This window comes from Actinia tenebrosa, unplaced genomic scaffold (genome assembly GCF_029948245.1).
Source record: "Actinia tenebrosa isolate PJP-AT-01 unplaced genomic scaffold, QUT_ActTen_1.0 PGA_scaffold9__36_contigs__length_13948895, whole genome shotgun sequence".
NCBI classification, from domain to species: Eukaryota; Metazoa; Cnidaria; class Anthozoa; order Actiniaria; family Actiniidae; genus Actinia; species Actinia tenebrosa.
In genome coordinates, this window is record NW_028292586.1 from 12,482,249 (window position 1) to 12,506,726 (window position 24,478).

General features: G+C 37.8%; 3 protein-coding genes and 1 pseudogene across 5 annotated transcripts; 2 read left to right on the forward strand and 2 right to left on the reverse strand.

Moving 5' to 3' along the window:
* Positions 1-80: 80 nt before the first annotated feature.
* LOC116291959 (TNF receptor-associated factor 2) lies at positions 81-6,251 on the reverse strand. Of its 2 annotated transcripts, none has more exons than XM_031699193.2 (7): positions 6,046-6,251; positions 4,583-4,756; positions 3,940-3,994; positions 3,479-3,577; positions 3,042-3,170; positions 2,650-2,757; positions 81-1,994 (listed from the first exon to the last, which is right to left on the reverse strand). In XM_031699193.2, exons 2-7 carry the CDS (start codon positions 4,726-4,728, stop codon positions 1,074-1,076), a joined length of 1,458 nt encoding a protein of 485 aa, XP_031555053.2. In that variant the 5' UTR covers positions 4,729-4,756; positions 6,046-6,251; the 3' UTR covers positions 81-1,073. The 2 variants fall into 2 exon arrangements, with proteins under 2 accessions (XP_031555053.2, XP_031555051.2); XM_031699191.2 differs by having other exon boundaries at positions 3,940-3,997.
* A 2,980-nt stretch (positions 6,252-9,231) lies between these two features.
* On the forward strand, positions 9,232-10,300 carry LOC116291970 (beta-1 adrenergic receptor-like). Its single transcript, XM_089024540.1, has 2 exons — positions 9,232-9,330; positions 9,392-10,300. Exons 1-2 carry the CDS (start codon positions 9,232-9,234, stop codon positions 10,298-10,300), a joined length of 1,008 nt encoding a protein of 335 aa, XP_088880666.1.
* A 2,139-nt stretch (positions 10,301-12,439) lies between these two features.
* Positions 12,440-21,778, forward strand: LOC116291955 (putative RNA helicase mov-10-B.1; annotated as a pseudogene). The gene is made up of 16 exons (XR_016118850.1): positions 12,440-12,525; positions 12,760-13,245; positions 13,569-13,813; positions 14,128-14,368; positions 14,459-14,584; positions 15,222-15,384; positions 15,578-15,720; positions 16,254-16,427; positions 17,080-17,224; positions 17,397-17,558; positions 17,867-17,979; positions 18,280-18,475; positions 19,026-19,441; positions 20,352-20,620; positions 21,078-21,187; positions 21,284-21,778. The product of XR_016118850.1 is annotated as a putative RNA helicase mov-10-B.1 (transcript).
* LOC116291957 (mitochondrial import inner membrane translocase subunit TIM14) lies at positions 21,607-23,913 on the reverse strand. The gene is given in 7 exon segments (XM_031699188.2): positions 21,607-22,333; positions 22,630-22,700; positions 23,372-23,415; positions 23,417-23,449; positions 23,573-23,643; positions 23,761-23,809; positions 23,905-23,913. Coding segments are annotated over 7 exon segments (336 nt in total). The 5' UTR covers positions 23,908-23,913; the 3' UTR covers positions 21,607-22,268.
* Positions 23,914-24,478: the final 565 nt, after the last annotated feature.

A 24,478-nucleotide genomic window follows, 5' to 3' on the forward strand; every position in this document is an offset into this window, starting at 1 on the left:
TATTCTTCCTTGCTATTTCTTTCCATGCTAATTTTTCCTTTTTCAATTATGATTCATTTGAAAAAGAAAAAGAAAAAAGATTTCATATCGATGCGATAATTTATTTGCAACAAAAGATTACACAACTTGTACTTTCATTATTAGAGTGAAGGCAAAAGTGAAGTGAAATAAAAAAAACTTATCAACATGTAATAGTCAAATAGACACTAAAGAAAACAGTGGAATTAGGGTCTACTAAAGTGTATTAGTCTAATATCTATTTAATTGGTTTAATGAATACCAATCAACGCGTAATAGTCAAATAGACACAAAAGAAAACAGTGGAATTAGGGTCTACTAATGTGTATTAGTCTAATATCTATTGCACGGGTTTAATGAATACTAATCAACTTGTAATAGTCAAATAGACACAAAAGAAAACAGTGGAATTAGGGTCTATTAATGTGTATTAGTCTAATGTCTATTTCACGGGTTTAATGACTTCACTCTAAAACGACGAAACTGAAATAATCGGGTAAAGAAGATTAAACCACTAGCAACTTTCCTAAAAGATCAATCCCAGAAGCTTCAAGTTCGCCCACACAAAGCTGGCCAAAAGTGGGTACAGATATGTATAGATATAGATCAATATGACCCCTCTATGCCTTGATACATGCAGTTTTTACAGCAATATATACTAAGGGAACATGTTAGCTCACTCCCTACATAATTAATTGAGGAGAACTACGCTCCCTACAACTTGTTTAGCGTAATGTGCTCACGAAGTTTTTACTACGGGTGCTATATTTATATCATATCTGAAAAAAATTCCATTAGTAGAGCATTCTCGTCCCCAGCGCCCTCTCGTGTGAGGTTAATTGTAGTGCTGTCTGCCAATGATAAGAGTTCTCGTAAGCGGAAATAGCATAAAATGGTGATATCAGGTCTGTCTGCTTACGAGAGTGTAAGACATCATATTCCCCTCATCACTGTCTAAATGAGGTTCTCTGGAAAAAAATTTGGTAGGCGTCCTGTGGTGGGTAGTCTAGTGTCGTCAAGCTCATTAAGCTAGAGTGCATATATAGCTAGACAACTTAGAGGCAGTCTGATGTATCGACAATGACTTTGACAAACATGGTGTCGTCCTTGATATATGCGTGGTTATCAAGATCGGCCAGCGGACAAAACATGGGACATCCACTTGCGATGTTCATCGCATTCCTCGGTCTCTGGAAGGAAGAGCTGCTTGGATCAGGTTTAAAGGCGTCGATGACGTGTTCCACGTGGTTCTGGTCCAACAGCATCATTGTGACTTTGTTACGAAACGGCCAACGGAGTAAGGCATCGTATTCACCTCGCATTATGACAAAGAATAGCGAAAGGTACTGGCCTCTTCCAAGGCCATCGCCATTAAAGTATAGACGAAGGCACATTTTATAGCCATAACGATCAGTATAAAAAGGTGGGCTGCAAATCGATGCGGTTCTGTTTGTCATAGCCTCATTTCTCTTGCGTTGAACATCAGTAATCTTCCATAACAGAACCCCATCAAACGAAGACATGGAGAGCAACTGAAATTGTTCATCCACGCTCAACGGAGCGCTATTTCGAAGTCCTGGAGACTGAAGTTCACGATCTACCTTTGCCTTCAGTTCGTTTGTAGTTCGAAGATGATTTTCTTGTTGCTTCTCTAACTTCAAATATTTTTTACGAAGATCTTCAATATTGGTATTGAGTTCTACTATTAGAACTCCAAAATCAGCGTTCATGTTTTCTGCGTTTATTAGTCTCCTAAGCATAGCTTCCAAGTCAAAACCCCACAATCCTCTCGTTACGTTTTCTAAATGTAAAATTTTCTCTGCCTGGTCGCTGACTTGCCTCTTTAAAGTTTCAAGGTTTTGAGTCAAGATTCTCTGTAGATTTTGCTCTTGGTTTAGGACGTAGTCAATCAGTAAGCTGATGTGGTGCTTAACGGATCTCAAGTTGTGTTCTCTTAGTTGTTTCACTGTTAATGTCTGAAGGGGAAAATAAGCCAGGAATTAAATGACTGGAGATTGAATGAAGAAATCAGGATCACGACTATCATAGATAAGGTCAATTATCTTCGTTATTACCTAACCACTTTAATCACCACTATCATTGTTATCTGCTGAGTATATACGTCTTGGTTTTGCCCCAATCATCGTCTTTATCAAGGGCATTGCCATCAACACCATCATTCTTCACAATTAATATCACCACCACCACCACCAACATAATCATCATCACCGCCATCATTACCACCATCATCATCATCACCATCAGTCATAACTATCATCATCACCATCATCAACACCACCATAATCGTCATCATTACCACCATCATCATCTTCACCATCGCCATTAGTCATCACCATCACCACCATCACCATCATCATTATTACCACCGTCATCACCATCATCATCGCCATCGCCATTAGCGATCATCATCAACGTCACCACCATAATCGTCATCATGCATCATCATTAATAATCACCATTATCATCATCAGCCATCATCATCAAACTATAGCAGCAGCATTTTCCACTCATACGATCGAAACCACTCTACTAACACTGTCACCCCATTAAGCCAATACCTGTTATAGTAGTCTAGCTAACTTCTGACTAACGACAATATTCATTACTTACTTTCGGTATTTTACATCCAATACGCTCAAAGAAACAGCCACCATGTGGGCCTCTCAAAGAAGATAGATCAGAGAATGAGCACAGTGACGAGAGCATAGTTAATGATGCCTGAAAACCAAAAAAAAAGAAATAAAAAAAAGAAAAGATGAACATTTTAGTCACAACGTTTATGACGACAAGATTTCCATTACTCAAGAGTTGTAAAGCAAAAAATTCTAGTATGGCTTATAACAATGTTAGTCAATAATTATGTCAGCTAAGTGTCCTATAGGAACAGATAAACGACTGCTTTTATTAAATGGATGGGATTAAAAATGAGAGGAAAATGGGAAAAAATGACCAATGACGAAACAAAGATCTTTAACCCAGATGTTCACGTTTGCCAAAAGTACCTCGTCTTTTCTTGCTTTATTTACTCCTCTGCATTCTTCAAGATGGCCGTCAACCTCTGTTTGTCGAGGCATTTCACTGCCATCAGACATAAATGGCATCAGAATATAGACACATACCCAGAAGTGCTCCTGTTTTAAATGAATAACCACATTAGTTGCTGACACCACAATAGAACTCGTTTGGTGCTTGTTTCCCTTGCAAAGGGTTTCCTCTTGAGTTGTTCGGGTTTATCATGGACAAGAACTACTACAACGACACAAGAAATACACCTCGACGAGACTTCTACGACTGCAGCTCCAAACAACAAGAAAAGTATACAAATAAGACTGATCGAATTTTTTGAACCGATTCTCCAGAGAATTTTGATTTTTTTGGTTTTAATATTTTTTGCTTTATTTTGATCACCAGGTATAGGGATTAAGTGCTTGGTGCTTACCTGTAAGTTTTTCAGTTTTCCACGCCACATGCACGGCTTTTGGGGACAACTGACATTCAACTCGTTGACCTCGCGCGAAACACATTTGTCAGGAAAAATCTGGGGGGAAACATCATCAAAATTATACAAAACCGTGTGACTATGAAAAACGTTTCACCGTGCCGTGCCATGATGACGTCATTAGCGCGATGAAATGAATGGTCTTTATTTGTTCACAAATTAAATTTACAAATAGTTAATAAAATAATAAATAAAATAATAAACTTAAACTAAGTTTTAATTTAGGCTTAGGACTCGAACTTAAATACTAGCTTTATTCTTGTTTTTGTTTTTGTTCTTGTATATAAAATTTTTTTTCACGTAAGTTTGTAAATAGATTATCTTGTCTGATAAATATATATGCATGAATAATATTTTCATTTTTTTCACTCAAATTGATTAATGATACATAATAATTTTACCTCATTTTCTACGAGCCAAGTATTATCTATTTTGCATCGTAAACTGCGATCTGACCTGCTAAAAACAAAGCAAAACATTCATCATATCATTCTTATAGAGATAGAATGATCACTGTATAGTTATGCCGTCTATGCGCAAATAAATCAAATCCCCTCTTTATGTAGTCTCCCCCACTTTCAGTGTCGTCAAGCAAAATGCTTTCTGGGGAGAAAGCGTTGCGTGACGACACTGAAAGCGGCTGTGTGGGAGACTACTCTTTATGAAGCTTTGCGCTGTAATTTCTATCATCTATTGTACGGTTTTCTGATTCAATCGTTAGCTTACACTTTTCCGTAATTTAGTTGGGCGTACGCAAGATAGCATAGCACCAACGATACTTCATGCTTGCATACTATAGACCTCTATCACGCTGACCAGATTAAGAGTAAAATTTTAGGGTATTTTTTGAAGAGGAACAAAAAGGATTTTACAGTCAAATTTCATGATAAACCTCATTTGAAAGAAGTATATCATGTACACCTCTGAGGTGTCGCGAGTTTGATTCTAGGACTCTGCATCACATGTCAGTAGAGCTTGTTAGGTCTTTCCCTTGCATTGAGGGTTTTTCTTTGGTGTTCTCCGGACAAGGAGAGGTAAACTTACTCTCTCAAGTCATCGATACACGATCTGCAGTAGAAATGTCCGCATTTTGTCTGTACAGGATCATTTAGGACCTTATTGCATGACGAACAGAAGTATTTTTCCGGAATGTTCACAAGATCGCTGTCGTTCAAGTCGAATCCAGGCATGTTGACAGGCTGCTTATCTAGCTAGAACCTGCAAAACAAAAGTGAAATTCAGCAAAGTTGCTAGCTTTTAATTTTTGGGCTTGGAAGTACGGTGATAGAGACATGACACGGTCACGGTATGGATGGATGGAATCGCTAAACCAATCACAACGCTCGAGATAAATGCTCATCCAATCAGAATACTAGGGTCCAATGTTTTATATTGGGTTTTTCGCCACGAAGGGACCGATCGCTGGCAGCCGTTCTTGTTTAGTGTCGTCACGCAACGCTTGACGACAACAATACAAGAGCGGCTACGGGTTAGAAGAGCTTTCTGATATGCAAATAATATGTTTCTTGGAAAAACTTTCTAGACTTCCTTTGTTTCTTGGTACAGCTAACTTAGTACCCTGCGAGCAGAGGTTATTTTCTGACCCTCCGTGGGCTGGCTGGTCTTGACTGACTGCATGGGCACATCCAATGGACAGCTGCAATGAAACTTTTCGACTCTGGACCAAATGATAACCTCTGTTGCCGAAAATTTAACTTATTTCATATTTATCCAAATTTGTATTACACGGGCTTTCGTCAATCAAACTCACGATCGAAAACAACCGAATGAAATCCTGACTTTGTATAGCAGCCAAACCGGAAAAAGGAATTGATTTTCGAGAGCATATGTTATTACAGGCGCCCCTTGGACCACCCCACACATTTATAAGCTTCAACATTTCTGATTCTTGATTTTTTCAGTACCGCAGTAGATAAGACGTCCGTTGTTAGAAGCGTCATGTTCGATGTTTGTCATAAAAATTTGTAGTATCATTTGATTCTTGGGACCGAAAAGCTGTTGCTTTAGACATTTTAGACTTTGAAAACGCGCTTGCCCCCAAAAAACAATCGAAAGCTTCATATTGCCAACTTGCATTTCAAAGTCCTACATCATTAAATTTGTTGAAGTACTGAGCCACCTTAAAGTCGATTTTCTCGCTTTTTCTCCTGATTTTTCCGAAAAAATCACTATTTAAACGGATTGAAATAAAAGAAATAGCAACTGAAAGGGTCTTAAGAATATAAAATGCAGCTAAGGATTTAGAGAATAGGTTTTATAGAAGCCATATACGACAAAACATGATAAAACATGGTGCCCGCACTGCAAAGAACCACTGTAAATAACAACCACTGCTCAATGTCGCTTCTTCACACTTATCCTCTGCTTTTTAAATGGTTAATAACAATCTGTGAACTACTAAGAGCTTTTTTTGCTTTGAATTTATGATTTCGGTGGTTTATAAGACTTAGTAATAAGAAATTTACTTATTAGCACATATCACATACCTACTCCTTGATTTACGATGAACGCTTGTTATGAACGCCATTGTTGGTTATTTCGGTTTGCTATCGAGTTCGAGCTTAAAAATGGTGAATCATTGCCTGTTATTAGGCTAGCTAAAGCCTGACCGAAGTATAATGTGGATTTGCACTGGCAAGAACCCACGGCTACTTGCTATTATATTCAGTTAGATTGTCCACTCTCGTCACTTTTTTCCTCTTTCGCAATAAGTCGGGGATTCCCCTAAAGCTGGCACCCTCAAGCGTGAACACGTAGAGGTCATTAATGACTTTATTTTCATTATTCGATTCGAACATTCATTAATGAAAACGAATCTTCAATATTCAAAAAATAGTAATAATTTGAAAATTCAAGATTAACTTGGCTTGTAGGCTCTTGTTTATATATATATAAACAGAAGGTATAGTCATTAATATTATATATTCCTTGCACAAAAAGTTGTTTCCGAATAATAAAGCTAGTACATATGGAATTCGTTTACTACAAATGTGTATTTTACTCTCGAAAGTGAAAAATTTGTATAATGCAAATAAGTTTGTTTGAAGTCAACTCATTTTGACTGTGCAACAGCGTAACGACAGAGCGTGACGACAGAATATTTTGTACTAGCGAATTCTTGTTTTTTTGTGGTTTTTTTTTTTTTTTTTTCAATCGTTACCGACAAAAATTAATTCACAAAATCAGTTGCACAATTCGATCACACAATTGATTTCTAACTTGAAATTTTATATTCAAAATATTACTATTGAAATGCGTTTTTCGCACTCGCTCAACCAGGATTGCATAACAAAAACTCGACCAGGCATTTTCAAGCTTTGCATGCCAAAATATAGTAGCTTTTTAGGTATTGATAACAATAAAATTTGTTAAAGAATACTTTGAATACTAAAGAAAAAATGAAACAGATTTGTTTACATGCCAGATCAAACCGTCTCAGGATATCAAGAAATTCAACCAATACCGGTGAAGCGGGGTTTTTCCCGTGAACTCCCACCAGCCAGGCGGTTAGTAACCGTTGCTCTTTGGTTGGCTGTCGGCGTGTTTTGTTTCACATACCAAAGTACAATTGCCCTATTTCACTATGACATCACATCAAAACAATCTATTGTTTAAGCGCAAAGGATCATGGTTCGTCGGAGGGGGTTAAATCAACGCAAATTCACCGAAAATTTTTCTAAAACCCGTATCAATCCACGAAGAGAAGTAAAATAGCCAGCAAACGCTTAGAATATTTTTTACTACATATAAACACATATTATATCTGAAAACCAGGCCATTTTAGATTAAACAGCTGTTTCGCTAGGAGCAAATTTTGTTGAATTTTCTATTGGATTTGGCGATTCCATCCCCCACATAAACAAGCAGTGACGTCATAGTGAAATACGGCCATTTGGTTGGCTTGATTTCTGCTAGGGGACAATAATTCTGGGGGAGAAGTGTTTGGTATGGAAATAACCAATCGAACAATTGACAATGGACCAAAAAGTTAGTCCAAACGCGTTAGATGCATGTCTTAGGGAGTAGAATGCCTGCAAAACGCGCTACGACTGTCTACCAGCACATTGTACCAACGTGTACTGGTGGAAAAGTCCAGTTCTAGTAGAACTCGGACTGGTACTATGATTGATCAATGTTTTTATTCATATATAGCCCGTGGCACATGCGTTTTAACTAGTAGTACTCTGCCCTGTTGCCTAGATACCAAAATAAACTTTAAAAAGAAAAAAAGGGGTTTCCTAGCCAATTTTTAAAACAGCTGATTCTTCATAATATAATATTTGTGCTTGGTATATGTCTAGACTTACAGAGAAAAACATGATCATTAAAAAATCCCCCGCGAACCCTGATATGTCAGTGGTCACGTAACGCGTTCTACCGTGACAACTTGAAAGAGTAGGATTCTTTTACGGCCGATCAACTCTGGAACCAAGTCAAGTAAATGTGTAGACAGATCGCTTTACTCCACGAAGCTAAATATATGCAAAATCCGGAGTTGCCCATTACATTTGAATATGACACTGGTGATAGTGCAACATTGATTATGGCACTGCAATGGTGCATCATATATTGATTATGGCCTTGCAATGGTGCATCATATATTGATTATGGCACTGCAATGGTACAAAATGGATGACGACACTGCAATGGTGCAACACTGATTCAGTGATACTGCAATGGTGGATTTTGACACTGTAATTATGGTACAACGTTGACCATAGCATTGCAATGGTACTGCAATCGAGCAATTGTGATCATGAGATCTCTATGGCATTATTGTAATCTGGTACTTATACTAAGACTTTCATTGACTTCTTATTTCCTTGGTCACTGTCATAAAACAGAAAGGGGGCCAAAAGATTGAGTTTGAGTAATAAAAAAAAAGAATAAGGTAATGATGATGATGAGGATGATAATGATGATGATAATGATGAGAAGTTCTTATATAGCGCGTTATACATGCACCCCAATGCGCTTTACGATCTTCAATTTTCAGTGGAGGACTTTACGGGTACCATCTTTAAGGTAACATCTCAAAAGGATGTCCTATATGCCTTTCTAGGTAACAACCACCTCCTTCAAATCGTTCCGGATCCGCCTATGAATGGCCTTCATTAACACTAATGACCACATTCAAAATGTAGTCAAAGGAAAAAAAACAATTAACATATAAAGAAGAAATTATGAAACTATATAGACGTGTATAGCAGGTGCATGTTGAACATAACAAGCGGTTGATTAGGAATCAAATTTTTGATTTTGAGATAATGTTGAGATAATGTTAAACTCTAGTGCGGATTAATAAACTAAACAAGCGAAAATCATTTTTTAGACTGGAATCAATGCTAAATATGGCGTCAGTATGAAATTCCCTAAATTCATAATGTACGTGTACAGGTAAAGTCGACCGAAACATTTATATTTTCGTTTTGGGAGTTTAATTATAAAGTTGTTCGTTCTTACGTGTTGGACATCGACCATAGAATAATAGCTCTTAATTCTCATTTGTAAAGGCAGGAAATATCCTGTGTCTTATCCTATCGATAAAACGATGTCAACCCATTCGGGTTGATGAGAAAAAGCTTGTAATTTCACTGTGTACTGACATTTCATGTGCTGAACAGTGTACCGGCAATTCTAGGTACCGTTTGCGACAGGCTTGAGTATTCAACATGCTGTCCAATATTTCTACCATCTTAGAAGCTGTCAACAAGACGATGAACAAAACAGAACAAGTGGAGAATGAGAAAATACTCTCTCTTGCTCACTTGGTTTGTATATCTGTTTTAAATACTCTTTTTTCTGTCATCGGTACCTTTGGCAATGTCGTAGCTTTTGTTGGTGATCATCAAAAACGCTGCTCTACAGACAGTACCAGACTTGTTTATCTTCAGCTTAGCAGTAGCAGACCTTATTGTTGCTGCCGTACAGCAGCCATTGCTGGGATATCGTATCTACAAAGCAGATAGTCCTGACAGGCTTTTTAACACTGTTCTACAAGCAATCGGATATGTAGCGCTTCTTGCATCGGTTTCGGGCATCTTTCTCGTGACAATCGATCGCTTTATTGCCATACAGTTTCCTTTCCTGTACGTACGAATATCTGCGAAGACGAGAGCTGCCAAAGTCATTGCTGTCTTGTGGGGTTTCTGCTTTTGTAGTTCTGCCGGGAACTGCTTTGTTCAAAGTTCTAGCAAGTACTTTTTCGTGTGGTCATATATCTCATTACTTTTATTACTGACTATCATCATGTATTTGTACTTGTTTATCTCAGCAAGAAAACAACAGAAGAGGATAGACAGGGAAGGTACTCTTGGACACATAAGCTCACAAGAAGGTGGCATCGCCCAGCAAAGAGGAGTGTCCGAATTTAGGAGACAAAAACGGAAGCGCAAAGCTGCGAAGACTGTAGGGATAGTGATGGGAGTCTTCATTGGTTTTTGGTCTCCTTTTCTTGGGTATACTATCTCTAACGCCAGCCTTGCCAATACACCAGAGTTCATGAGAGGTTTCTACTGGGTTTGGGCTGTTTCGCTTTGGAACAGCGCTATCAATCCTTACATCTTTTGCGCCAGAAACACTAGATATCAATCCGCGTTTGCACGGCTCTTGGGGCTGAAGAACAGAGTAGAGTTAGAACCAAGTCAACAGGCATCATTCCGAAGATCACTACAGAAGACTGAGGGATCTAACAGACTACAGAGGGGAGCCGTTGGGAGCGTCCGAGATGTTTGTTGGTGACGAGACGCGCTGCGATGCACCTTTCTTAAAATTGTCTTGGACGCAAGGTTAACATGGAAATACAAAAGAAATGCCACAAATTTCATCTAGAAAAAGTGTACTTTTTTTGTATTTTCATGCTAGCCTCGAATCCACGATACTTTTAAGAATTGACCAATCCCACTGACTATATAAGGGGTTAGGGAGTGTCGATGTTCGTTCGGTGATGATCAGAAGCAATGCAAGCAACAAAATTAGGCTACGATGTTTGTTGGGGATAAGTCTCAAGACAATAGACGTAACCGATCGACGTAGTGGCAGATTTTTATGGATAAGCTTGGTATCATCAGTTGTGAACTGTTGAAAAGACCATCATTGATAGACAAATATGAATAGTTATCACTATATGATGCAAGAACGAGAACTTTTTTTGCTTGTTTCTTTGTTCTCTGCGGCTTTTTCGAATTTTGAAACGGATTTTTTTCTAACATATTTTTAACCATCAATTTTTTTTTTCAAAATTATGCACGTGTTGAAATTTGGGATGCATATTTACTAATACGTATTTTTTTAAATTGTGGAGAGTTCAAAAAATTCAATTCAAAGCCTCATGAATATTTTTAAGCCACACCTCACGTGCATGGGTCTTTAGACCCGATAAAGTATTCTTCATTAGTAGAAGATAATATAGGTAAGTTGTAGTGCTTGGGAACGAGGATATTCCGGGCGGAAGCCCTTGGAATTAAATTCGGAAAAATTAATTTCCGACCTCGCTGGGATTCGAACCCACCCCCATTAGTATTCTTCATTTACAAAACACACTTCAATTAAAGCCTGGTTCACACTAGTGTCGGAATTGGGATCGGAAAGCTTTCTTTTTTCTTACCATTCCGACGATTCTGAGGATTATATATGACACTATATGTTCATTTGTGAGCAAAAAATCAGAACTAGATTTTAACCAATGACAGTGCTCATGCCCAGGCTATTAGGCGGTCTCCTCGGCCTCGCAAAACGAGCGCCGAAGCGAGGCTTATGATTCCGCTTGAGTTGTTTTGATTCATACTAGATCGAAAAGCTTCATACGATTGCGATTCCGACGCTTACGACGCTAGCGTGAACCAGGCTCATCAGATCAGAGATAAAGGTGCTTAATTTAAACCTGATAAGGACACACCTGCTCGTTAAGTAATCATTCTAAGTCATCCTGGAGGGTTAAAAAATATATTGAACTTTTAAATTAAATTTCCATATAATACAAACAGAAGTACTAGTAGGCTTTACTACATTTACTACTTTACGTTTACTACTTGAGAATATATCGAACGGCCAAGATCACAGTAAACCCAAACTTTCCTTACAGTCTGGGAACCCCTGTGGTCTGCGATAAGATTCTTAGCAGTCGCTCAGAAACCGAATAAACTCTTGGGAGAGAAAAGAATAAAGCATAAAAAAATTGCCGTCCAAAGGCCTCTCTTGCAAGGAACCAATACAACAGTCTTTTCTCGACATGTAAATTAAAATTACGTCATAATGGTACATTTCTTGGAAATTTTGCGATTTTTGTATCCACCAATTTGATTGGACAAGTACGCATATCTAGAAGTAACTTTAAACGATTGCCTATAGAATAATGAGAATTGTTTTGCATTAACCGGGAGCGAGATGTCAGTACTGTTCTCGATCAACATGGTACGAATAAAGCGAGGAAAAACATAAATTAGGTAAGAATTTGTCGCATTTATCGTCGTTTTCGGTTCTAGACATGGATACGTGCAGTCCCATCAAATTTATTAGGCATTCAAGAAATAGCAAGAAACCTATCAAGCGAAATACATTTTAGAAGTCTTTCCTTTTCTACGATTATTGAAATACAGTCTCGGCCTTTTTTGTAGCTGTATAATTCGAGTAGAAGTTTCGTATATTGATTTTGTATATATGCATATATATTTTGTGGGTTTGTTTGTATGCCATAATATGTCGATCGTATTTTTGCGTATTTTACGGATTTTCTAGAAACCTCGGGAATGGCATGCAAGACTGACCACTCCAAATTTTCAATTCGCTACATCTAAGCTCACTGAAAACGTGCAGTAGCTTGTTATTACAATATTGTCCAGTAGCTTCTAAGGGCAAAGCGCTTCCACCGATTATATAGAGGACTAGACGAGGGGCTTTGAAGCAAAATGTAACCAACCTCCTACGAAAATATTTACATATAGATAACTAGACCTGTCAAGAAAAACGTAGGTGATCAGAAACCGGTATACTTCCTTCGTGACAGGCCTAAACGCTTGAATGCATGCTAATTATCCCCTATTTTTCTCTAACTTTCTTTGACTCATAAATGTTGAAAAATTTCCCCATACTTATAACTAGTACGAAAGCTATTTCCTTATGAATCGGCTTTCATGTGGGACTTTATGGTGGTATTTAACTTGCATATATATTTCATATAGTTTTTTTCTTTTTTACAAAAGGTTTTGCTTCTGTGTTCCTATACCAAAAACTTCCGTCATGCTCTCTCCGCGAAGGCCCAATTTGGATAAGGTAACTTCAAAAGCAGTTTCAGAAGGTTTCTTAGACTTCCTCGAGCAAACTGAACGTAAAGAAACGATGAGAAGAACAGACCTTAAAGAAATCTACGAGAATGAATATAGCAACCAATATGAAACAGAGGATAAATGTTTTAAAGATATCCTTCATTTCTTGTGTTACCATATGAATACATGTCAGGAGGTCCTAGGAAAAGTGGTGTTCGGAGGAGGGGAAGAAGCAGTATTAGCCATGTTTTCAGAAGATGATGACTGCGACATTGAATGGATGGGAGAAAGACGTTTCTGTAGATTTGCTTGTGACACATGTAGAAGACCCATGCAGAATCAACAGGCCCTAAGTCAGCATGAAGCGAGCATTAAACATCGACAGCAAGTGATCTTACAAGCATTTCGCAATTTGGTTCAGAGGTAAGAAAAAAAAATCCTGCAATTCCGATTAAATGAATCATAAAACAATAAAAGTTGATCATTTCTACATCCGACTGATTATCACAAAAGTCGACCAAGTAACAGGTGAAATGTCTCGGTAGATGTAATAATTCAAAGACTATTCAACTCTCCCCCTTTAATACTTGCCAATGAAACAAGGTTTTATAAATTATTTCATCACACAAAACTATTTTTGGATAATTTCGTTTTTATCACCAAAAAAAGTCTTCACATTTGCCATACAAAAGCTGACAGCTTCTTTGAAAGTTGTCTTTATTATTTTCTTATTGTAATTTTCTAAGACATCAGCTTGATTTGACCAAGGACAAGAAAGGCATCCAAGTGACGTCAGTACCCCCTGGAAGTGCAACTGGCGTGATTGAGACAATAGTTCAACTACAAACAAAAAAAGATATCATACTAGTGGTGAAGAATGTTGGAAATAGGATGGTTATCTTGAAAGACGTTACTCTACTTTGGAGCACCTCGTCGTTTGATTATAAAGAAATACGCCAAATTCCTGCTGAAAAGAGCTGTCTCTGGCCAGGTAACATGTTAGTGTGCAATATTCATATAGCAGTTTTCGTATGACTGTGATATTAAAGCTCGGTGCTCGCCGTATGCGTGCAGTGCCGTGAACAGTAATGTTTTATAGGATATTAATTGGCTGGTTTATTTTTCTCGCGCGTGCAATTTAATTAGTCCGGCAGTGTCGTGACCTTGGCGTGTCCGAGTCTGCGATGTCTTTGTGCCGTGTTCTGGGTATTTGACTGGATGGAGAGTAAGTTCTCGAGCAATGTGATTGGTCTGGCGTATGCCTTGCCTTTATATTTCTTTAGTGTTTCTATCCTTTTGTTATAGGTGCACAAAGTGTTTTTGCTGTTGGCTGCAAAAGACACAACGAGTATGGCTTCAGCTATGTTCCAGCTGTCCTTAGATTCCAAGAGGGCGTGGAAGAATTTTATATTCTTCGTTTCCTATGTGTGCGATATGTGAGTGAAACCTATGATGAAATCAAGCAAATATCAGAATATGTTGGTCCGATAAAGCACCAAGCTGTTTCAGAGGACATCGAGACATTGCCAGGTCTAAGGCTTCCAGAGTAAGTAATTCAGTTAGTGGAAATTCCCCCACACAAAAGTATCGTTTAAGTGGATGGCTAATATTTGGTCCCATTTCTTTTCTGTGTCAGCTTGAAAAAGGATGGACTAAAAATGGATCGTCTTGATGATTACTATATTGATCAAGAACTGCGGGCTCAATTCAAAGCTTATGGAGCGAAGCCCATGCGTCACATGGAACTTCCACTACCTTTAAGGTTTGTACGTTTGAAATATAACCTTCAAATTTTATCGACTTGAACCCTGAAACAACCTCTGGGCTGATCTAAGTCAGGGCATGGCGATCTCACAGATAGAACCCTGAAAGAACCTCTGGGCTGATCTAAATCAGGGCATGGCTAACTCACAGATTGAACCCTGAAACAACCTCTGGGCTGATCTAAGTCAGGGCATGGCTAACTCACAGACAGAACCCTGAAACAACCTCTGGGCTGATCTAAGTCAGGGCATGGCTAACTCACAGACAGAACCCTGAAACAACCTCTGGGCTGATCTAAGTCAGGGCATGCCTAACTCACAAATTGAACCCTGAAACAACCTCTGGGCTGATCAAAGTCAGGGCACGGCTAACTCACAGATAGTACCCTGAAACAACAACTTCTGGGCTGATGTAAGTCAGAGCACTGCCAACTCACAGATCCAACCATGAAACAACCTCTGGGCTGATGAACCACTGGAGTTTATGTTTTGCGTAGGAAGGAAATGCGGAGTAACGTAAAGAAATAACCCTCGAATCAAGAAAGAGACCCAAAACTGTCTACCCGCTTATGACATTCCTCTAACATTTCATATTTTCTGCCATACCTTATTTTCAATGATCTCCATATGAAACAGAAACAAACTCGACCAACCGCTGACGTTTTCTAACTACCAAGAGAAATTCAAAACTCTTGTCCAAATAGAGGAACTGCAGATGGAAAAAGACATCAGGACATATGATATGGAAGATGTCACTATGACTAGACTACGTCAAGACAATGGCCTCTACACATTAGTGGTAAGCCGTCCAGTTACGAATGACATACGGCGCAGCCCCCCTTTCTCCCCACCTCCCACCCAGCATCACCATGCAAGCCCTCTTATAAAATTTATGGTTCTTTTTTATTGATCATTTTTGTCACGAAATATTTTCGAATGTCGAGATAATAGTTTTGTATCACAAGTTGTCTTATCATTGTCAACGATATTAGGTGCCAGGATTGGCCGAAAACAGACCGTCCGTACTTCGTGGAGACCGTTTGCATGCCTATAAAGAAGGATGCCGTTCTCAGCGATATGAAGGATACGTCCATAGAGTAGAACAGTTGAATGTTAAACTTGGATTTAATGAACGGTAAGTCATTTCACAACTCCTCTACAAAGGGGTCAGTTCCGTCCCATCCTTCCCTCAAGGACTGTTGTGCATATTCTTGGGGTAGCGCATTACGTCATAGCCGCCATCTTGGTTAACGATAACCAAGCATTCCTCATTAGCTTCTCTTGTTAGATTAACCAACATGGCGGCTGTTTAATTGTCAATTATATCTCGAAGGATTTTGAGTCATGCGGTTGCATTCCAAGAATCTCGACTCCAAGAAATACTGTTCCATTTTCCTAGCCTCCTCCGCAGGCGTCTTTCGTCTTTTTCTTTTTTGTTGAATTGGGATTCCTGTGTCGCGAATTGGGGTCGAAAGAGACTAGGCGCTAATTAGGCGAGAGAGAAAGAAAGAGGAGAGGCATCTCTCTCTTTTCTTTCTCTTTCTTCTCCCCTCTCCTCAGTCCCCCTCATCCTAAAGACACAGGAAGCCCAATATTAAAAAGAAGAGAAGAGACAAGAGAGATGCATGAGGAGGAGGCTACCATTTTCCTTTACTTCAATTTTTTCAGCATGGGTTTCATCGCAGGGCAAAAGTTTGGCATTCATTTTACTTTTAATCGCCTGACCACGAAGATGCAGCACCGTTCATACGAAAACCTCGACCAGAATCCATCCTTAAAATACGTTCTTTTTCCGGAACCTAATACTATCTGCTTGTGTGGCGAAAACGATGTCTCAGTAAGGTACGTGGAAATTCTGACGTACAAAATTAACGAAAGAATTTAAATAGCCAACCCTTTTATTAGATCTTATTGAAGCTTTTCGGGATCATAGGAGGCGAAGTTTAAAAAATAGGGATGTCTGCATGATTAACATTCTCGTCTCCACCCAAAAACATTCTCCTTCCCTCTAGTAAACGGTGTACTTACAATTTTCAGTCCAAAGATTCAAATTAGCATTTTTATGAGTCATTTACTTTGACGATCTTTTTTGCTATATCTTCATTGTCTACGTTTTTTTCATGCATGGGACGAAATTAACTTTTAAACCTACTAGTAAAACTTTGCTAGTAAGTTTTGTTCTCAATAAGAAAACTTTCAGAGTCACTAGCGATAGATGGCGGGGAATGAGAATGGAATGACTTGGTGCGGGTCCTAAACGTTTCAATCTCTGGACTGTGGTCATACTTGCAAAACTTAGCTAGTTTTTTTTACTTGCTAAATTCAAAATTTTACTCGCATTTTGCGAGTTTGTCACGAGCGTTAATTTAGTGCTATGTATGCCTAATTACATCACTTTCGTTACAAAATGCGAAGTTCAACTTACTAAAAAAGTGGGGATACCATTGCACCCCTGCCTTTGAGAATGTTATTTGTTGAGTTTCCTTATTGATAGGTCTCTGTTCGAGCGCAAGCTGAACGAAGAACAGAGAACAGCTGTAGAAAACATTACCAAGGGAACATCTCGCCCTGCTCCGTATTTGATCTTTGGCCCACCTGGGACAGGAAAGACAAGTACTTTCGTGGAGGCAATAAAACAGGTAAAAGCTTTCCTGGACTTCTTATGCAGCATAGTTCACTTTTACCGGATCTAGTTCATGTATGACGACTTTAATCAAAGGTCTTGGGTGGTATAATATGGCCACAAAGTGGAGAGCAGTGTTAAGACAAATAAAACTGAGTATTTCAAAAACAATATTCTTTCTTCCTTAGACACACCATAATATAAGCAGCTCATTTATTTTGGCGTGTGCCCCAGAGAATAGCGCCGCTGACCTGATAACCGAAAGACTGCTGCCTCACATCGAGAAACGTTACGTGCTCAGAATGTACGCCTCTTCAAGACCATGGGACTTCATTCCAGAGAAAATTAAGGTATTCATCAAAGAATGACTTTTAAACGTAGACTAAGCTACGCAAGGTTGCTTCAGGAGAAATATACTGTTTAGGGAATTCAAGAACATTCCGCGCTAATATAACAAGCCAAACCAGAGCAGAGCAGAGCAGAGCAGAGCAGAGCAGAGCAGAGCAGAGCAGAGCAGAGCAGAGCAGAGCAGAGCGGAAAGCAAGACAACACTTCATAGTTAATAATAGCTGAAACGAACAACAAACTTATTTTGAGATAAAAAAGATCCACCACCGCGTTGAAAATCGTTACCTTACATGTCATTCTTTGTGCCTAGGAATGTCGTGTGATGAATTTCGATCCCCTAACCAAGGAAGTGTTCTATCCTAGTTTATCGGAAATGAAGAGGAATTATCGTATAATCGTGACGACCATGGTCACAGCAGGAAAGTATGTACACTAATTTTATGATAAACACTTCTTACTTGCGTTGCGCGAGCCCTGGAGATGGAAGTAAAGGGGCTCAAATGAGAGCGCGCTTTGGCACGGACGAAAGTTCTCACCAAATTCACAGGATTTCCGATTGTATAACATGAAAAAAAGTTTTAGTCGCAAAGGGCTTTTGTGGTATCCCTAGCTAGGTAAATTTGGACTTAGGCGTTGTCTGAGAATCGCGGGAATTTATCTCCCCATGTCTAGTATTTAACTTCTTACAAGTTTTTCATACACTTCTTTTCTTGCCCTTTTAAGGCTCGTTTCGGGAAATTGTGGTCGAGATCACTTCACTCACATCTTCATCGATGAAGCAGGTCATGCAGTCGAACCAGAATGTCTCATACCAATCGCAGGCCTTCTTAACCCAATGAGAGGACAGCTTGTTTTGGCTGGAGACCCAAAGCAATTAGGACCCATCCTGAGTCCCCGATTTCCCAGAAATACGGACTCGGTGAGATATTTTTGAAATGTCTGATTCATGGTCCATTGGCACCTACCCCATATAACGAGCCATGCGGTGTAGTCTGGAATAGACATCCAGGTTATAACGGGAGTGTCCCTGCTGTTATACGACTCTGCTAAGACTCGACCCTAACCACCAAGATCACCAAGATCATTTGTTATACTGTTTGGTCACTTAGATCGCTTTGAATAAATAAAGTTCGTTACTATCATCATCATCACTGTCTGGTGATGGTGATGGTGGTCGTAAGGCCATTATTCTAATCATGAACACTCGAGTTTGTCAACCAATCAGATTACGAATCAAAAACAATAGAATTCGAGTTACAAGTATTGAAAGTCTATAAAAGCTATTCAAGGGGATGAAATGATAAAAGAGAAAGAAAAAATAAAAGTTTATTTACAGAAATAAATAATTAAGATAAAATAAACTTGAGTGTTTATGGTTAGAGTTGAACGACAGTAACTGCAAAACCTGACTGCAATCATGGATTAAGCTTTTATGAATTATAATTATTTGGTTATTATGTACTTTTAAGGCATGTCACTTCTCGAACGTCTGATGGAACGATCGGTTTACAAACGCTCCGAAGCGACAGGAAAGTACAACAACAAGGTGATGACTAAGCTAGTGAACAACTACCGCTCTCACAAAGCTATCATAGAGATACCAAAGAAGTTGTTTTACGAGGACGAGCTGAACGAGTGCGCAGATGATTTCCGCAACCTCTTTTTAAACTGGGAAGAGTTGCCAAACCCTCGATTCCCCATCATAGTTCATCCGGTGTTTGGAGAAGATCAGCGCGAAGAACGAAGCCCTTCGTTCTTTAACGTGTCGGAGGTGGAGACGATTGAAAAGTACTTGAAGAAACTGCTCGACGACAGAGTAAGGAGTAAGAGAATGAAGATGATGAAACCAGAAATGATTGGCATTGTGTCTCCTTACAAGAGACAGGTTAGTTGCCATCATCATTTACAATCTTTCTTGCACAATAGGCCTTATTCGTCTTTGTGCAATACTTTGGCGTTTTAAACCAAGTGATATTCTCGTATCAATGTATATTTAGCCAATTCCTTACGCATTGTTTTAAGACCGTCAATAGAATATGGAGACATCTTAAAAGGGGCACTTGGATGAAAATCGATGAAAATTGGAAATGACTTGAAACTTGGTTAAACTTATCTATATGGCCCCAATAGTAGCCAAGCAACATATTTTCTTCACAGTAAAAAGTGGGGGATAAAAATTATCAATTTTATTCAGCACCTAAAATGTGAGTAAACTGACGTCATTTACTCAACCCTATTGTTCTTTTTGCTTTTAACCCAAAATTTCTCATCTGCAAGTGGCTCCCAAGCTAAAATGTTCACTAATCTGGTTTACATAGTCTCAATTGAGTCATATTATCCTCAAATACTTCAATTACTCAGACTTTCAAAAATTGGGGCGTTTTCATCCAAGTGCCCTTTTAAAAAACACTTTACAAGCTACCACAATTAAGCTTAAGAAAGAAATAGAAGATATTACATGGGCGCGCGGAGATACGAAATTTATCTTCGAGTGTTGAAAAGATCTCTCACAAGTGAGCGCAGCGAACGAGTGAGAGATTTTCAACACGAGAAGATAAATTTCGTATCTCCAAGCGCCCATGTAATATTCTGTTTATTATATAATTATCAATGAAAGTATGTTTTGGCTTTTTCAGGCAATTCTTTTCGTGTATTTTCGAATAGCCATCGCAATGGTGTTATTTTCACACGTGAAAATAACATGTTATTTTCACGTGTGATATCAATTTTTCGAAATAAAGAAAAATAGATATTTCATTGGTAATTATATAATAATAATGGATATGTTATCGTAGGTCCAGAAAATCCAAGAAATGCTTAAAAAGAAAGGGTATGGTGACATCAAGGTTGGCAGTGTCGAGGAGTTTCAAGGCCAGGAACGACGCGTTGTCATTGTCTCCACAGTACGCAGTAAGACAGAAGAGTTCTTAGCTATGGACAAAAAATTCAGCTTGGGATTCCTTGATAATCCAAAACGCTTTAATGTCGTTATTACTCGTGCTCAGGCCCTACTCATCTTCATTGGAAACACAGAAATGCTGAAAATCGATAAGAACGGGAAAAGGTAATGGGATTCCTGTGTTACAGAGTTGATGGTGGCTTACCAGCTCAATAGATCTTTTTTTCATGCAGCAAACATGCTTATTCCCAAGATAATTTTTTTTGTTTCTGCCTCTGCAAACTCATTTGATTATTGCAAGGAGAATCAAGCAAAAATATATTCTTCTGGCACGTGAGAAAGGTTAATTTAAAACTACAATGTTCACATTTGATGAACACTGCTGTTGAGGATCTCTAATGATTAAAGTGCAAACCTATCTTTAATACTAGCCTGTAATCCTTATACACAATATCCACGAAAAATAGGATCTTGTGAATGGAATTTTCATTTTGTTATTCATCCAATTTCCTCATCCATCCATCCTAGAAACTAGGGAGAAAGGAAATAAAATCAAATTGTACCCAAAATTTAGAGTCCCAAAAATTTATTTCCTTTTCATCCAATTATTATTTTACTTTAGGTTTTTACACTTCTGTGAAGTCAACAAGGGAATTGTAAAGGTTCCAGCCAAAGATACTGTCACAAGCATCCAATCTCTGCTGAAGAAAATGCACCTTAAAGAAGAAACTGGTAAATTAGAAATGAATATTTCCCTAAAAAAATCTTATTTTTTCATACCAAGAATTGAATGTAATTCATACTTCATTCCTATTTAACTATATTTAGATCTTACTGAAGATGAAATGGATATCAGTATGAAAGAACTGCAGGAAAATCCAGAATGGACTCGACATGAATGAGAAGCTTAAAGCACTTGATGAAGTCAAGACAGCCCTTCACTTTTTAAAAAGAAGTTATATAACAACTTCTTTGCATAATAACTATGATTATATATGAATATAGAGCTTTTAAGTTGCAATGTATTTCCGGGTCCAACTGATTATGAAAACTGCCAAAATCAAGTGAAGAATGTTCTCAATTACTTAACCTCAACCTGAAACAATTATAACCTTGAAAAAAAATCCCATAGTGAAGAAAATGTTAAAAAATCTTGATAAAACTGCTTTTTTATTTAAAATGATGAATATTAATGTCACGCTTTAAAGCTTTATAGGAAATTGCCTTTGTTAGATGTAGCATTTTACTTTTTTCCTCATGCTTTTTTGTTGTTAAATTTCATTCTATACAGTATTTTGCAATAAAGATTAAAAAATTATTATATCGAGGATTTTTCTCTGGCTGGTTCTCTGGTTTTCCTCCCTGTACAAAACCTAACTCTAAACTCAAATACAATCTGTGAGTTATCCCTTGCCTTGACTTTGAGACCCAGGTTTGTTTCAGGGTTTGATATAATTTGAAGGTTTAAGATAACCTCTGTATTGATGGTTTTCACCGAGGCCATGTTGAAGGAACTTAACAAAAGAATTGTCAATGAATTCTTTTATTATATCCTCCAATATGGCCACCTTGTCTTTTGTTATCTAATTCTTTTGGGAATGGTTGAAAACCATCAATTAATTGTATGTGTATTAGGTGGGTTTGAAATGTAGTTATTTTTAATTAAAGTGATAATTAAAGTAAAAAGAAGAAAACCAGAAAGGATATGATTTGAATGCAATTCCATCTGAATTCGCAATGGCAACCAATACATTTAAAATAAGTTATATACATCATCACGCACAATGGTTGTCGACTGTTTACCTAACTGTAATCATTTTGAATCTTCAATTAAGTCTTTGGCTTCGTTTATCTTGGCAGCTAAGTATGGGGATCCCCCTGGAATGAAATAAAGTGTATTTAACTAAAGAGCATTAAAGCCTACAGGATCTGATTTCAAAGCCCTTATAAAATAAATAAGAATGGCCTTTATTTTCTTTTTGATATCTCTTTTTGTTGCCAAGATATTCAATATAAAAATCAAAAAATGATGATCTCAACCCAGGATTTTCGTTAGAAGTCAAATCATCAAATAGAGAATATCTCTGTGAGAATTAGCTCAAAATGACAGAAACTTTTGGTGGTCAGCACATGCACACATGTTTTTTATTTCCTCAATGTTAATGTTCACTTACCTCTGTCTGGATGGTTAATTAACATGATTCTTCTGTGGGCCTCCCTTACTTTTACTTTATTAGCAGAGGGGCTGGGGAAATAAGTCAAATAAATAGGCTTAGAGCTGGCTTTACCAGGTGATCTTGTGCACGCACTTCCAGTTACTATTAACCAATCAGAAGCATTAATGATGAAAAGGTAAATTATACACCGTGAAAAGATGAAAAAACTTACTGACGTTTCGGACGCTAGTCCTTCGTCGGAGTAAAAGAGAAAGAAGTGGTAGAAAGGAGTGTATATAATCAGAAGCATTTTTGTTGCATCGCCAAAAGTTCCATGATCAATTTCAATGGAAGCAAGACACAAAAAACGGATGCGAGGGAGACTACTAGATTGCTGGATAGCATTTTTATCTGTTAGGTAGTTATTATCTGGTCAATAACTTATTTGGGCTCCTAATCTCTGTTTATTCATCCCAGATACATGTCATTTCCATGAGTATCATTTCTTTAGCAATAATGCTTGATAGGATACATCATGTTACTAGAAGAACTTCAATTTCAAGTCAATAATATATAGACTTTTTTTGAGATAACAAACATGGTAACATTGTAATCTAGCTTAGGTACGAACATTTTTTGTCTATCATGCCTTGTATGTTACTTGTACCCAAGCTTGACCATAATGCATCCCGTTTATAGAATGGTAGTGAATGAAAACAGTGAGTAACAAAATTTTACAACTGTACTCAGCTGTCCCTACCTTACTCCAAGAATAAGAGCTGCTTCTCTCTTTGTCATTTTAGACTTCGAATCCTCCACGATAATAGTGAGAAAACGTCTGCAAATTTATAAAAAATATAAGCTAATGATTCTTGAATACGAAATTTTGAAAGCTGTAATCTTTGCTTTCAAATATCAGACAAAATTTGTGATATTTTGATGATTACTGAACCAAACTAACCGGTAATTTTGGGATTACTTTAGGTATAGCATTCATATCTATTCTTTTAAACGCCTGCACAGCAAATCGAGCTGCAAATAGATAATAATAATGATAAACAAATTTAGTAAAAAGTCAGAAAATATTTCAGAAAATATTCCAGCACATGGGGGCAAAAACAAATGCAGAAAATTCAACGAATTATTTACCTGCAAACGCAGTTCCTGCTACTCCAAGACCAGCAAGTATTAAACTTGTCTAGAGAGACGAAGAAAGGCGTTTTAAGTTAGAGAAAGAAGCAGAGAAAAGCTGGAAAGAAGAAAGATCAAAATATAAAAACACGTTTTACTCACCATCTTTGACTCGTGTGATGACAGGAAGTGACGCAATATTACCCATGATGCTATACTCGCTTTCTTTAAGCTGTGACGTAATTTTCTATCTGTCTTGATTTATGTAAGAAATATTGTAAAAATCTAAAATTAATTTTTATTTCTGAATTATACAATATATTGCTACTTTGGACTGGAATATTGTACACTGAAGGACTGTACTAGACGTCGGTTGACCGGCAAAAATTGCAAAAAATTTCTTTTCGAATTTAAAACTTTTGAAAGGGTGTGGATAATGCTAGTGTACAGAAAAAACATGTCCAACTACCAAACTTTGATTTATCCTCTTAATTTCGGATTTATGAGAGATTTTTTAAGTTTGGAAAATCTGGAACCGGCCGTGAGTGGACTGAACTGGACTTCGCTCAACTGGATTGTGGATCGTAAAACGTTTTTAATACCGAATTCACAGCTTCAAACCTATGATTTTTATTTCCATATCTATAAATAATGCTTTTGTGCTGAAATTTTGCAACAACAAAAAAACAACAAGATTTTTTTTATCATTGGAGGTCGAACGTAGATTCATTTGGAC

Excerpts from the sequence above, each read along its gene's own strand:
- LOC116291959 (XM_031699191.2), bottom strand. The coding sequence starts at position 4,728 with ATGCCTGGATTCGACTTGAACGACAGCGATCTTGTGAACATTCCGGAA. Across the intron at positions 3,578-3,939 it reads CTTGGCTCGTAGAAAATGAG|ATTTTTCCTGACAAATGTGT; the intron begins GTAAAATTATTA and ends GTTTCCCCCCAG. Across the intron at positions 2,758-3,041 it reads ATAAAGCAAGAAAAGACGAG|GCATCATTAACTATGCTCTC; the intron begins GTACTTTTGGCA and ends TTTGGTTTTCAG.
- LOC116291970 (XM_089024540.1), top strand. The coding sequence starts at position 9,232 with ATGCTGTCCAATATTTCTACCATCTTAGAAGCTGTCAACAAGACGATG. Across the intron at positions 9,331-9,391 it reads TACTCTCTCTTGCTCACTTG|CTTTTGTTGGTGATCATCAA; the intron begins GTTTGTATATCT and ends GCAATGTCGTAG.